Raw genomic sequence first — 14,331 nt, 5'->3', positions numbered from 1 at the left:
GGATCTGATAACTCTCGTAACCCAGTAGTACCATCACTTGAGATGCAATTTGGCAGTTGAATTGGGAGCATTTAAATGCTGCTAGTTGAATCAAGTAATTAACCAGTTTCCTTTCCAATAAACCTGTAGAATGTCGTTGCAAATGACTTGAATTCTCATAGTCCGCTGGGAAGTCCTGATACTTGTCCTTCACATATTGAATGAACGAAGGAAGGACATGAATTGTTTCGTTCATTTTGGCCAGCTCTATAGCCATATTTATTGCTATTTCGGCTGCCGGACTGACAGCAAACATTCAAACCAAATTGTCTTTGATATGTACCTCAAATCCTCCATATCCTTTTTTCAGGTTACCAAGAAACAGACTCACAAAAACCCATATACATAAAGAGAATTTAGTTCTTAACCAGTGACCACTGTCTCTTCCGCTCGACTTCGTCCAACTAGTTATCATCACTCACCAAGAGAATTACTCTTCGTGTCATATACCCACTCAAAGCAGCCATTCGTCGATGAGAAGAATCCGCAACTACAGGCACATGTTTCGAAGAATCCGTTAAAGACTCATATTGGAGAACTCGACAACACAGTGGACAGAGTGGAATACAAGAAAACGTCGAAATAAATGAAGATGGCACTCCATCAATAGAAAACACATCGGCTCGTTTGGAGTAAAGTTTCATCGAATGACGTGTACAATTCATGCATTCAACGAAATAAATCTTCTGAAGCATCCAATCGCCCTGAAAGTGACTGTACTCTTCGTTGTGAGGATTGCCACCAACTGACCACGCCGATTGCGAGTTCATCGAAACAGGTTCAATCCCTCGAATTGGCTGGAAACAGAGCAAGCAAAATGGAATAAACAGCGCATTGGGAGTTTGGGATTGCAGCGAGGGGATTTGCTCTTCGTTGCACACCTACAGAATAAACAAGAAGAAAATGATACAGAAATCGATTGACGAGCCGTACAATGTTGCTTCGCCAAATACACTAATTGATACAAGCGCTCGTTGTCAGGTCGCTTTGTTTCACTTTCAACTCGTTCAAAAAATTCCAAATGCGAGAGATGAGATAGAAAGTCACCAGTGAATTCTCCACTCCAGCTGAAGTCGTCCTTTGTTCGGAACCAATTTCTATTCATTACGAAAGTTCATGAAAACAACGAATGAATAACAGGAAAAACACTATGATGTTGATCATGATTCTGATAATTGCAAATGCATGGTAGATATTCACTATATATGATCTCAAAGCTAGATTCATGCATTCGATTCAACTGTTCACTCCGACAGAAGAAATCTCGATTCTGAACCTCGAGAATTCCATATTCTTTATTCTCTCGATCGATTCGAAGGATTGCTTTGCATGGAGAAACAGATTCAATCTCATTGAATAAGACCTTGGAACAATCTTTCAAACACTTTCTCCACTATAATTAACATAGCCACAGAATTCAACTTCAGTAATTGGAAGAGCTTCAAACCAACAATGCCGCAATCGAGCCGCTACATACAGAATGACTACCAACTCACACAAATCGCATCGTTCTTGAACGCGCAAATAATAGTCATCTCCAAACACTGGATGCGACAATGATAGAGAGGGTTCTGGACACAAGACACGCCACAAGGAGCGGAAGATACTTCGAATATGTCCTGACGGTATTTGTAACGATTTTGCGACTTCCCTAAGAATCTCGGGCTGAGTTATAGATAGACCCTTCTTCAGATTCTGTAGGATAAATGGTAGCTGAGACAGAAATCGATGTGTTGGAATCAAACTATTATTCGGAAGAGTTTGAATGAGTGAACGAAAGGCAATGACTGACTGCTCCATATAGGTACGAGGGCAGCCATCTCCCAGTCGAGCTAACACTAACGGTGGAATATCAACAACCAAAATAGAAAGAAGGTTTGAAGAAATCCATAACTGATGATCCTCCGAAAGTCGATTCAGAAACGATTTTGTACTCTTTTGATAAGACCAACTACACTCCTGAGGAGGAACATCATAATAGAGAATGAGAAGCGAGACAGAACTCCGTTCACATCTCACCTTGTTGACAATCGTATCAAAAGAGACTCCATACTTTAACGAAATCACAAGAATTGTAGAAATGGCTCCACAGAAACGATCTAGACTCTCCTACAATCATCAGAAGAATAATAATGTACAATTTCATAATAATTCGTTGTCTCAACATTCGAAAAATCAAAGAACAGAATATCTGATTGTTTGTCAAAGAAGGGAAACAGATACAGACTCACTGTATTCTTAGAAGAATCTAAAGAATGTCTTATATTGAGATAACGAAAATGAAATACTCTCCTTCAGGAAGTGTGAAGGATGAAAGAAAGAGTCTTGATAATAGTGGAGATCCAATGAAACCAACATTTACAGACTGAGTTCGTTTCGAACAACTGGATATAAGCATGCGCAGATGGACCAAATCAAGCTACATTCAATAACCAATCCATCCTCTACCTGTAACTCGGAATCATGCAGATAGACGATCCGATGACTTGACACGTTCATCGTTGCTAAAGTCCAATAATACTGCAGATTTTGTTGGATGACAAAAAATACTCTTGTTTTTTCGGTCATATCAAATCTTACAATAATGTTGTCCAGGGTCCATTTCACTTCCCTGTCGAAGCCACTAGCACAAAGGACATTGGTCCTTGTCGTTACCAGCGGGACAAAGCGATTCTACTCAAATCATCCGTTCTCTCATGCGGGATCATACTCGCAACAGCGATTCAATTCGCCATGCACACCCGTATGTGTGTTACGTTCTACGTGATTGTAAAGAGATCGAAGCGTTTTCACGGAGATCATGGAGGTGCAGCAGACGATCCAATTATGCAGACCAAAGAAATGAAACGAATTACATATTGGGGTTTGGGTTTAAACGTGGTTCTAACAGCAACGAAGGCTGTGTTAGGTTATGCCATGAATTCTGCTTCAGTTCTTGCTGAAGTACATACACACGATGGATTTCACTTGAATAGGCCGTCCATTCTCTGTCTGATATGATTTCAGACTTTGTCACTTTAGGAACCGTGAGTTTCAGTCGTCGACCACCAAATAAACGGTGGATATATGGATATGGAAAATTGGAAACAGTGAAAGAGAGTGGTTTCCATAATGCATAGGTTTCAAGCCTTGTAGTTTCGGGAATCCTGGTTGGAACATCAGTAGCAGTTCTTGGACAAATATCTTTGCCACTATTGTAGTAGAACCCTTAACTAATACGCTTGGGATGTCTTTTCTTCAATATATCTTGCTCATCCTGAAGTTGTTCATGCTGCTGGTGTTGCTCATTCTCATGGTACCAGCTTGGTTCTCTCCAACAGCAAACTACTTGATTCGTTGGGTGTTGGCATTCTTCTTGCTTCTGTTGGGCTAAAAGAATGGTTTTTCCAAGCTACTATGAAGATCGCTCGTAAAACTGATAGTAGTGTGTTGAAGGCAAATGCATGGCATCACCGAGTCGATGCACTTACAGCAATCGTTGCATTGGTGGGTCTCTCTGGTAGAGTTGGATTTGACATGAAGAATGATAGGTAGTTCATTGGTATTCCCTGGTTAGATCCAGTAGCAGGAGCTGCTGTCGGCTTTGTAGTGTTGAAGACTGGAGTCACTGTGGGATGGGATTCGTTCAAGGAATTGATGGATGTGTGATTCATAAAGAGAGATGACGAATAGCTATCTGTCGATGATAAGAGTTTAGCGACTATCAAAGAAGAAGCATCAGAAGCCTTGGAAGGAGATATTGCTCAACACATCCGTATCAAGAATATTCTAGCCAGAAAAGCTGGTCCTCACATGTAGAATTGGAGGAGAATAATGAACTGTAGTCATACTGTTGTTGAACTCCACATTGATGATTCTGTGACATTAAAACAGGTCTTGGACGTAAAAGAAGCAATGAAACGTCATTTACACGAAATTCACAATATGCAATCGGTTGTCATTGACTTTGAAGAAGAGCATTCTCATGTTTGTAACAAACAGCAGAACAATAAATGAATTATGTTGCTTTATACTTAATGCTTCAATTCATGGTCAGGAAGGTGAGGCAACTTGGCAAATTCCTCCTCATCCACACTCACCACATCATACGTCAAATCCTGCAGTTCACGGGCATCTGGACGAGGCACCACAGCAGGAGTGTCATCCTCGTCATCGAACTCAGGAGGCAGACGATCATAGATGAGACCACGACGTTCAGGATGGACAGTGTTGGGATTCGGATTGTAGGCATAGGTGATATCACGAATACGCTTGTCTTCAGCATCAGCTGCATCCACTAACAGATCCTCATACGACTTATTCGTCTCTGTAGCATGCTTCTGAGCAGTCTACTCATCAATCCTTCATTCTACAATGACCTCTGAAAGAGATACACATAACTGTTGGATCTCTGCCTTCTCAGCTGCAGTCAGATCACGCACCTTACGAGCAGGGATTCCTGCCCACACTTCACCCATTCCGACAGTCTTGCGTGGAGTTACTACAGAGCCAGGAACAATAGCTGCACCTTCACAGATATGAGCTCCATCGAGAACAGTAACACCTTCACCAATCAGACAGTTGTCATCGATTGTGCAGGCATGAATGATGGCTCCGTTGTCTATCACATTACATCATAGAAAAGTCTCTACCGATCACAGTATTGTTTCCGATCACTGTTGGTAACGAGTAGTCAACATGAATGACCACATTATCCTTAATATGACTCTGGTCTCCAATCTTTATTCCAGCTAAATCAGCTATTCAGTTACTCTTCTAAAGTGGATTTCTACCTCTCAAAACAGCTCCATAACCGATAGAAGTGTTGTTTCCCAGGGACACGTCGCCCGAGATAGTTGCTGAGGTGGCAACATATGCTGCATTCGAAGTACAAGGAGTGCCAACTCCATACTTCAAAACACGAGAGGAAGGAAGAACTAGATAATGAGACAGCTATGAACAATTAAATACGCTCTTCCTTCACAGCACATCGTCCCTCCATTGATACACCCCATCGATCAATGGCCTTTCCCATGCCTTTGCACATCTTTCCAAAAGACTTCAGCACAGCCTCCATTTCAATATTTGCAAAATAAAGCTCTATCAAATCAATCTACCCTACTATCCAAATCCTACGGTTGATAATTAAGGAACAATCGCCAGATGAAAACCTAGAAAGAGAAGACCGTAGAATCTTGGAATCCCCGTTGCTAGCGCTGATTTTATTCTTATAGATTCATACATATGACGGAGGTAGCATCGACGGGAGCAGTTATTGAAGTTACGGATGAGAATTTCGAAGCAGAATTCCCACACATTCAGAAGGTGATTTTTGAGAGTGCTTTTGCGGCTATGGATATGGAGTTTACTGGTCTGGAAATGAAATCGAGTCATAAGGCGGTTTCTGTAGACACTGTGAACAGTTCATTCGTTCATTTACGACTAGTTTGAGACGCGATATGCAAAGATGAAGCAAGGGTAGGTTTGTTCACTTGCTCTTGATGTATAGAGTTGAATCATTCTTTCCTCTTCAAGTTCTTGTTGTCTTATTCTGTTGATATGTAGCTTGGTCTGAGTTGTTTCAAGTTTAATGAGAAAGAATCAAGGTGGTTGAGTTCTCTCTTAGTAATGTGTAGATGGGATGCAACGGTTTTTGTCTTCTATCTGAGTCCATACTCTCACAGCAGTCTAGATGAAGTAATCTCTATTCGTGTACTCTTCTTTGAATCGTTTCAATCGTAGCCTGGTACAATTGCCTTTTTAAAATCAAACCACTTCGATTTTAATAAGAGTTTCATTCATGGAATCTCTTCGCTTCGTCGTGACGATGAGAAGCGCCTTCTTGATGAGATCGCAAATACAAAGACACACACGAGTCCTGACGATAAGATTGAAGTTACTCACTCCAATGTGAAGACTCTGAAGGTTGTTATTGATCGCGTACATGATCATCTTGGATGTTTGATCTCTAGATCCAGAATTGGCTGGACGTCATTCAAAAAGGTTCCGATGAAGAGCGTCAGGCGTTGCCCCAACGAGATGGAAAGTATTATCTTGTCTTGGATCCTGTGAACGCATACTATCGTCGTCTAATTTATCAAGAAGTTGAACAAACCTATGGAAGCCTGTTAACCGTTGTAAAACTCGATGAAGATAACCAAGTCTGAATATGTGTTATATTTCATTTTTAGGAGTGTAAAAAGAGTTCACGTCGTCTTCGTGTCATCTTCAACTCTTCTACAGAAGATCAGAATACTACAAAGATGGGAGTACAGGAACTTCGAGTTCAAGAAGTTACAAAACTTGTTGGAATTCGTCGTGTTCTTGAGTTGATTTCTGGAAAGCATTTACCTCTCATTGGTTTCGAGATGATGAATGATATCATGTTTCTCTACCATTGGTGTATTGATAAACTTCCTGAAACATGTTCGGAATTCTTACGTCGACTTCGAACCGATTTTCCTCTCATTGTAGATGTTCGAGTACATGTGTCGTTGCGCTGTAATTCTAGAACATTCTTCGTCTTAAATCACTTCTTGATATGCTTCCTGACTCTCTTTCGCTCGAGAATGTCTACAAAGCAGTAATCATTCTTTCATCTCTTCACAATAGATGCAGTTATCAACCCCTCCTACAGTTCAACAACTCAGTGCAGAAAACAAGCAGGCTCATGATGCAGGCTATGATGCATACATGACAGGAGATGTTCTTTTACGCATTGCAACCGTGCTGGGACTGAATACACAAGGTTGATATGTGTATTCCGCTGTGATTTGTAGAATTGAGTCATTTGGACAACTTCTGGAATTCCGATCTTCCTCAAGATTTTGTCAAGAATTCGTTAGTCAAGGTCCCTGCTCAATTCCAAGCTGAAATGAATACTGTGAATATGTACACCATTCCCTATGGTTTACCTCTTCGTGAGGATCTCTATGAGCAACGTCAGAAGGAATTACAGGAGACGTCCATGAGTACAGTATTGCTTGCAAGTGAGTTCCCACTAGTAGGTATGGTTGATAGGATTGAGAGTAGGAAACAAAGACAGTCCATTGGTTGAACAGCTTCCGTGATGTGTTGATTGGAGATGAGAAACTACAAGTCATATGGGTTAATGATTCATATTGTCTGTTGAAGTTCCCTTCATCAAATTCATGTGAAGCTGGATACCAATTATGGGAACAAGGAAAGAGTGAGAATGAGAAGAACGAATAATGATTAGAAGAGGTTGATGTGAGTCAAGTAATGAATTCTGAGTCATTGAAGATTCCATTCTATCAATTCAAATTGAGTCACTTTGATGAGTATGAACGTATTTGTGGAGTGAAAGTGACTGAACCCACTAAGATTTCAATGAAACGTGCTTCCCCTGTAATAATGATTATGAGAGAATGATGAATAGACAGAAGACACAGTGGTCTATGAAAGCAAACGTTATCGTATCACTCGTATCCATAGAAATGGATCATCTAAGAGTTGTTCGATATATTGTGATGTTTGTTACAAACAGAATACAGTCGCATCATAAACATAGCTTTGTTAGATGAACCATTTAATAAGGCATCTCGTTGAGCCATCGCTTCATCAAGTGTTGTATCTTCCAGAGTTGTTAGTTCCACACCAACTCGAAACAAGAATGTACCTCGAACTGATGAATGGACTTTGCGGTCTTGTCGTGCTGGCCACACAGCTGCATTCACAAACTCATGATTGCTGATATAGAGAAGATCTGTTATTACTGAATTTGCTGTTGGATATCTTCCTGCTCCCTATCACTTATTCAACCCTCCTTATCCAACTGATCCAATCACTGATACTTCTTCCATATCCCGGCTAGAAATCTGAATAATGTTATTTGCATAATGAATACCAGCCAGAGAATTACTCTGAGGAATCAATGTCTACATCAAAATACTATCATACTACTACTGGAATTACACAACTGGAAATAGAACCATCTTCTTGTTTTGAAGAATATCCAAGTAGTTTTATAACATATCCACGACTATTCCAATATTTCATCTCATCACCTGTAATAGCATCAATACCAATACTAACAATATTATCTTCTTCTGAAACCCTATTCCTTACAAATTCCAACTACAGTTACACTCCGAATGCCAATCGATTTAAAATCATTAGCTTGCTTCTAGCATCCTTTCCTTCAATATCATAACTTGGATCACCTAGCAATCAACATTGCAAGATTCATTTACCTTCCAAGTAACCCAATCGTGTTGCTTCCTCATATACTTGCTTATAGGATCTTCCTTCTAATAACAACTTACTAAGAATAAAATTCGTTGATCCATTCATGATGCCCTTAATAACTTGAATATCATCCGAGTTATAGTATGTTTGAAGGGTGTGAAGGATTGGCGTTCCTCCACCGACGGTTGCTTCGAAACCAAGATGAACCGTTGGATATGACTTCAACAGATTCTCAATATCATTCATCCGATTCGATAGCAAGGCTTTGTTTCCAGTTCAATAAAGGACCCTTCGATTAGTTCTGTTTCTGGATATGTAATGATGTGCTTTCCACGCTTAAAACACTCTTGCATAATCGTCCAAGCATCTGTAGTTCCTCCAATGAGTTCGATAACAATTGAAATATCAGGATCGTCCAAAATGACTAGACTCATGAGGTAAAGCAACGAATTACTCATGTAATCGTCCACAATTTTAGTCGTTGGATCAATTTCCACATCTCTTTTCTTATCCACATGTTTCACACAGATCTGCAATTCAAGAATCTTATCAATCTTACTGTTTTGACGATATATTCCTTTCCATATCGTTGCAAAAACTGATCCTGTTGTTTCTTCAAGATTTCATAAACACCTGCATTCTCAATCTCAAAGCACATGACTACCTCCACCAACTGTTCCACATCCGATAAGGCCAAGGTAAACTGTTTCTACCATCAATTCCACAATTATTTGAGGAATTGCATCTGTGTCCTTTGTGTCTTGGGTTGAGTGATTACCAACAAACAGAACTGATAGAAAGCGCAAACAACCTAACTACACCTACAAACCATGAGTATTGATGCAATCTCATCGCTTGGAGTTATCAACAGCTCCATTCATAGAGTTTCATCTGTCTTTAGCCATCCTTGTTTCCCTGTCTAGAAAGAGTTCTAAATGGGCAGTATAGATGGCATCTCCCATATTTAGACATAATCCTACCTGAAGGATACACAACATAGTAGAAAAAGTGATTCCATAATTGAGCCTTCTTTTTGGGCCCTTTTTTGTCATACTGACCTAATAACCATTTTCCAGACACACCAGAAACTAAGGAGACTCATTTTCTTGAAGACTTAACGAGTGACTAACACCATTTTGAAACTAACAATACTTGAACAACAAATCACATTATCAGGAACTTGTAGTTTTCTCATTTGAGTGACTTACTAACCTTGAAACATCGTTGTGATGAATTTTGTAAGTCCTCGTAAGCTCGATCGCATTCGCAGCTATGACAGTATTTATCGAGATTTGCTTACAGGTAATCTCGATATCTGGGAGTTTTGTGACGCAGTTGTCGTTTCTGAGCCTCTGGTTTGTGCTTTTGCTGGAACTTGATTCTAGAGGACATATCTTCATCAGAACTGTCCTTCAGACCTCGAAGGATCCAAGGAATATAGTATCAGTTACATTATCCAGAATCCCACAATGCTACAAGATGTGTTGAATACATCCTCTTTTTAGTTATAGTTATGTGATGTTATAATCAGGAACATTCGACAGGATACAGAGGCTGTGTATGGAGTTCATTCTCGAGAATTGGTGGGAATAGGATTATAATATTTATTTGTAGAACCGATACTATTCTCTGCAAAAACAGTTAGTGAAGGAAACCAAGAAGGATGTTCCTCTTCGCAAGATCCGTCCTTCTTCTTTGTCTAACTAGTATTTCTTTTTAATCTTCTAGATCTGTATCGAGTATGCCGTTTATCCCGAAGAGTTCGTTTTCCTCTGCTTCTTCTCCTCTACTTATGGAGTGTTCTTCGGAACGTATGATCGAATTATCCCATCGAATGGATCAAGGTCTAAAAGGTGATTCTATTCCAGCTTTTTCCACTCCAGCTCCTTCCACACCTCCTCGTCGTGTTCGATCATCCTATCAACCCTCTCTTGTCTCTAGCACTCCTTCTCAATTCACTGTTACACCTACTAATCCCCCTTCAACTCCTCCCAAAGCTCCATCGACACCTGTTCACTCCAGCCAACCACTTTCGATTTCTCCATGTCGATTCTCTCTTAGTAATCACCGTTGTAACGAGAGTGAAGAAGAGATCATATCAGTGACACCCGTCAATCCAGATCAATTTCTCATTCTTCCATCCATCAATCGCATCTCCCTTCTCTATTCAGCCATCACGTTCAGTCCCTTCTCACGGTCCCTTCTTTCCCAGCTTGATCTTCTTCTCAAATTACTTCAATGCGGTCTCTTCATTACCTATGCTCATGATCGATGGCTTGCTTCCTTTGAACCCTGGCGATCCCTCCCGAAATGTATTTAAACGAGTCTTTTTTGATTCCTAGTGACTGAACCTCTGTTTCTCCAACCTGTCAATGTGTTTCAATTCGCTGTTCAATCTCTGACCATGATTCGAAACATGACTTCTATTCTTCCGGTAACATTAACACCTTCATTCTGATTCCCTAGCCATCCATAATTGATAGTCTTCAACATCTCCATGTCGTTGCCCAATTCCTTCCTGAACTTCTGCCATCTCTCCCATCATCAGATTCCTTTCCTCCTGACTGTAGCATCTCTAATTCCTTCTAATCTAGTTTTTACTCCTTGTTCTGCAGACCAATTTCATTTGCAACGACTATCTACTGAGTCGAAATTGTCATTCATTTCTCCTCAAGAACAATTGATCTTCATCAGTCGACAAAAGACTATGGATTGGATCTTAGGATTGTCCCGTGCTTATGATGTAAGTCTTGGAACAGTATATCATGATTAGGATTGTGTTAGAAGTGTTAGTATGAAAGAACTGGAGCAACTGAAGGAACGAATGAAAATTGAAATCAAGACCAAATTAGGCAGTATTGCAGGTCCAGAAAATATGCCGTTTATTGCCCATTTACTTCTCGAAGAACTCTTTCAGTTTACTCTTCCTTCAGCATTAGAGATATTGAAAACCACTCCCTCTGAAGAAGATTCTCTCCGTCTTCAAAGTGTTCTATTGCGTATGCGACGAGAGACAGTTGTCTCTTTGAAGAATCTGAAGGAGGTGGAAGATTGTATGAATCTTGTATTTCCAGAAAAGCAAGGTTTTTTTGCCTTCTTTGTGTATTACAGTGGTGATAGCCTTATTCCACTCTATCTTGCTAGTGAGTTGACTTCGGTGATTACTCTTCAGCACTCTCTCTTCTCAAAGCAGGACTCATCTCATTTGCTCCATCGTGTTGCCTTTCAACGACTGGCTGCCAAGTTGCTGGGATTCATTACATTCTCACCATTCTGGTCAATCTCACAGTTGGGATCAGAAAGCCATCTGCTGCCTGTCAATTCATTCTTCATTCCGTATTCTCTTCATTGAATAATCATGTAGACAAACCATGGATATTATTGGAATGGCAGAAATAGCCTGGAATTCGGATTCATATTCTCTATTTCTTCTGTGGATTAGTCAGTATTTCTGTTTTACTACTCCAGGAATGATAAAACAGACTGCATCGCTCTCCCAAGCTCTGTCTTGTATTACCAAGTATTACTTGTCTATCAAGGGTTCACTGGAGGTTCATGATCTGGTGATTCAGGTTCTCACCGAGGAGATCTTTCAGTTGACAGGAGTTTCATCTTCGGATTTCCTTCCTATTTTGTCGATTCCAGAAGCAGTCACTCCTTCCTTCTTGACTTCTCGTTCTCTCCTATTCCTTCTTCAGTCCTTTTCTGAAGCTTTCGGAGACCTTCTTACAACTTCTAGTTCCACTGTTTCCATTCTCGATAATCCCCGTGGGAATGTTATACCAAATTCCACACGTAAGATTCGACCTCGTGATGTGAATCTGGTCGGAGATATCTCTAAGAATGGAGACCCTCTCTATTTCATGATGGAGAATCGCAGTCAGAATCTCTTAGCTTCATTTGCCAGTCAACATTCTCAGGAATACGAATTCCTTCGAATGCTGACAGTATTCCTTCTTCAACAAGAAGGCAAGACCATTACCATTGAAAACATAAATTCGATCATGAAACAGGAATACCCAAAATATGAGGAATTTGTGTCGACTCTTTATGAAGAGAAAGAATCATTTGATCCAACAATTCCAAATGTTGAGACGAATTTCCAGGTTTTGCAAACTCATGTCGAATCCATCATTCTTAAGAATGTGAGTGAGAGTGTGAGCAAACGTGTATGTGAAGAAGGAAGCACCTCTTTGCTCACTCTCTCATATTTTCGTAAGAATGGAATGAATCTTATTAGGAGTAGAGAGTCGTGGAGAATCATGGACTCAACATGTGATTCATTTGATCATTCTGAAAGAACGATATGCGATCTTACGAGATATCATTCACCAGAAGATAGCTCGAATCGTTTGACATAACAATTTGAATGAGAAATAGTTTGAGGAAGGTCGAAAGCAGAGGAATCTGATTCTAATACACGAACGATATACAAAGACGGAAATTGCCAAACATATTGCTGAATTTAACGCAAATTCTCATCATTCTATTGGTATTCAGGCTTCACTTCAATTGATTGTTCATATTCGACAATTATTGAAAGAGATTTGTAGGATTGAATAGGAATGGTGAGAGATAGTGGATGACTATCAGTATTTGCAACAACAGTGTTATGCATTGTTTTATGAAAAGCGATTTTTGGAATTGTAGAATTTGGAATGAATTTTGACAGTAGTGTGAATAATGGTTTGTCTACATGTATCATGTGTTTGAAGTCTATTTATAGTAATCTCCCTGTATGTTAAGTATCCTCAATGATAATTAGAATTCCACAGGAGATCATTCTAGTCTTCAGACTTTGGTTTCTATGATTCCGTCTCTGTTATCTGATACAATCATTTATTTCCCTAAGAATGATCAATTAGGACAGTTAATGAAGGAACTATGTCGAATTACTCTTCGTCTTCATTCCTTGAGAATCCCTTTGAGTGAAGTAGATTTGACTGATTCTAATGATTCAAAGCCATTGTGTTATCATACCATTAACAAGGCAACCATTCGAGCTTTGAATGATTCTTACAAGCAACGTGCCTTAGCCATCTATCTACTCTATTTGATCAAGCCACAACTCCTATCCAATGATGGGTTTTCTCATTTTCTATTGAATTTATGGCATGAAGTGGAAATGGAAGGAAAGGAGCAAATCACGAATTTGACACAGTTTATCGTTACTGTGTTGGAAATCTATTATTCTGACACATTTCAACGCATGTAGGTTTGGAATGAGATTGTAAGGTAGATTCCCTTCGTTGAATCAAGGATCCTTCCTCATGGAAGTTGTCAATGTTATGCTAGGGTATTGGGAAGGAGAAGATACTGAGGAGTTACTGCGGTTGAAACAATTATCGAACGAGTATATTTTTATACTTTAGTTACTATTCATGTTTTCTAATAGAATTCATTGAAGAATGGATAATTGGAGAATCTACATGATAAGAAGTTTCCAGGAAAATATCGTTCGCACTCCAAAGTTGTAATTGGGTATACCTTTCATTATTTCTTTATCTAATGGAAGGAAAGTCTACAGTATCAAGTAAATACACTCCTTTGCATTGATGAATAGGAAACATCGATTTGTCCCGAAAGCTAACACCAGAGGAAAAGTTCGAAATTATCACTCGGAACCTCCAAGTTTGTTTTGTTGAATATATGTTTAGTGATTAGGAAGTGGATGGAGCCGAAGAAATCAAGGAGATTCTGAAGACGCGTGATTTGAAGGTAAATTATACTGAATCTGTTCAACTCAAGATCTATTGGGGAACAAGTCCTACTGGTCGTCCTCATATCGGTTACTTCGTGCCTATGAGCAAGATTGGCGACTTCTTGATTGCTGGATGTGAGGTAGGGACTGTTCATCTTATTTTCCAATAGGTGACCATTCTATTTGCCAACCTTCATGCCTATTTGGATAACATGAAGTCAACTTGGGAATTGCTTTCATCTCGAACAGAGTACTATATCCGTGTGATCAAGGGAATGCTCCGATCTCTTGGGATTCCTCTTGAAAAACTGAAATTCGTAACGGGAACGGACTATCAATTGGGAGCTGACTACACATTGGATATGTACCGGTTATCTTCTCTAGTGACTGAACACGATGCTATC

General features: G+C 39.8%; 7 protein-coding genes across 7 annotated transcripts; 4 read left to right on the top strand and 3 right to left on the bottom strand.

Annotated features, from left to right (window-relative positions):
- Positions 1–2,772: 2,772 nt before the first annotated feature.
- Positions 2,773–3,158, top strand: JH06_3255 (metal transporter; the record flags this gene model as incomplete). The annotated part of the gene is made up of 2 exons (XM_014671845.1): positions 2,773–2,982; positions 3,015–3,158. 2 exons carry the CDS (start codon positions 2,773–2,775, stop codon positions 3,156–3,158), a joined length of 354 nt encoding a protein of 117 aa, XP_014527331.1.
- Positions 3,159–3,435: 277 nt separating this feature from the next.
- On the top strand, positions 3,436–4,035 carry JH06_3254 (cation diffusion facilitator family; the record flags this gene model as incomplete). Its single annotated transcript, XM_014671844.1, has 4 exons — positions 3,436–3,543; positions 3,574–3,681; positions 3,712–3,833; positions 3,864–4,035. The coding sequence occupies 4 exons, from the start codon at positions 3,436–3,438 to the stop codon at positions 4,033–4,035; spliced, it is 510 nt and encodes a 169-aa protein (XP_014527330.1).
- Positions 4,036–4,052: 17 nt separating this feature from the next.
- On the bottom strand, positions 4,053–5,095 carry JH06_4351 (hypothetical protein; the record flags this gene model as incomplete). Its single annotated transcript, XM_014671856.1, has 5 exons — positions 4,053–4,367; positions 4,398–4,639; positions 4,671–4,778; positions 4,812–4,955; positions 4,990–5,095. 5 exons carry the CDS (start codon positions 5,093–5,095, stop codon positions 4,053–4,055), a joined length of 915 nt encoding a protein of 304 aa, XP_014527342.1.
- Positions 5,096–5,262: 167 nt separating this feature from the next.
- Positions 5,263–7,410, top strand: JH06_4350 (hypothetical protein; the record flags this gene model as incomplete). The annotated part of the gene is made up of 13 exons (XM_014671855.1): positions 5,263–5,433; positions 5,465–5,496; positions 5,528–5,552; positions 5,584–5,624; positions 5,655–5,730; positions 5,761–5,958; positions 5,991–6,179; positions 6,210–6,500; positions 6,530–6,601; positions 6,631–6,766; positions 6,798–7,021; positions 7,051–7,207; positions 7,238–7,410. 13 exons carry the CDS (start codon positions 5,263–5,265, stop codon positions 7,408–7,410), a joined length of 1,785 nt encoding a protein of 594 aa, XP_014527341.1.
- Positions 7,411–7,484: 74 nt separating this feature from the next.
- Positions 7,485–8,331, bottom strand: JH06_4349 (homoserine dehydrogenase; the record flags this gene model as incomplete). The annotated part of the gene is made up of 5 exons (XM_014671854.1): positions 7,485–7,784; positions 7,815–7,916; positions 7,945–8,095; positions 8,126–8,201; positions 8,232–8,331. 5 exons carry the CDS (start codon positions 8,329–8,331, stop codon positions 7,485–7,487), a joined length of 729 nt encoding a protein of 242 aa, XP_014527340.1.
- Positions 8,332–8,468: 137 nt separating this feature from the next.
- JH06_4348 (homoserine dehydrogenase) lies at positions 8,469–8,942 on the bottom strand (the record flags this gene model as incomplete). The annotated part of the gene is made up of 4 exons (XM_014671853.1): positions 8,469–8,650; positions 8,681–8,756; positions 8,786–8,859; positions 8,891–8,942. 4 exons carry the CDS (start codon positions 8,940–8,942, stop codon positions 8,469–8,471), a joined length of 384 nt encoding a protein of 127 aa, XP_014527339.1.
- Positions 8,943–9,967: 1,025 nt separating this feature from the next.
- Positions 9,968–13,598, top strand: JH06_4347 (hypothetical protein; the record flags this gene model as incomplete). Its single annotated transcript, XM_014671852.1, has 13 exons — positions 9,968–10,538; positions 10,569–10,660; positions 10,693–10,792; positions 10,821–10,969; positions 11,000–11,562; positions 11,591–12,441; positions 12,473–12,576; positions 12,607–12,775; positions 12,806–12,872; positions 12,902–12,962; positions 12,992–13,159; positions 13,190–13,437; positions 13,466–13,598. The coding sequence occupies 13 exons, from the start codon at positions 9,968–9,970 to the stop codon at positions 13,596–13,598; spliced, it is 3,276 nt and encodes a 1,091-aa protein (XP_014527338.1).
- Between the last annotated feature and the right edge of the window lie 733 nt (positions 13,599–14,331).

Source organism: Blastocystis sp. subtype 4 (genome assembly GCF_000743755.1).
Source record: "Blastocystis sp. subtype 4 strain WR1 chromosome Unknown seqid_0130, whole genome shotgun sequence".
Taxonomy (NCBI): domain Eukaryota; class Bigyra; order Opalinata; family Blastocystidae; genus Blastocystis; species Blastocystis sp. subtype 4.
This window is presented reverse-complemented; position numbering and strand designations above follow the sequence as displayed.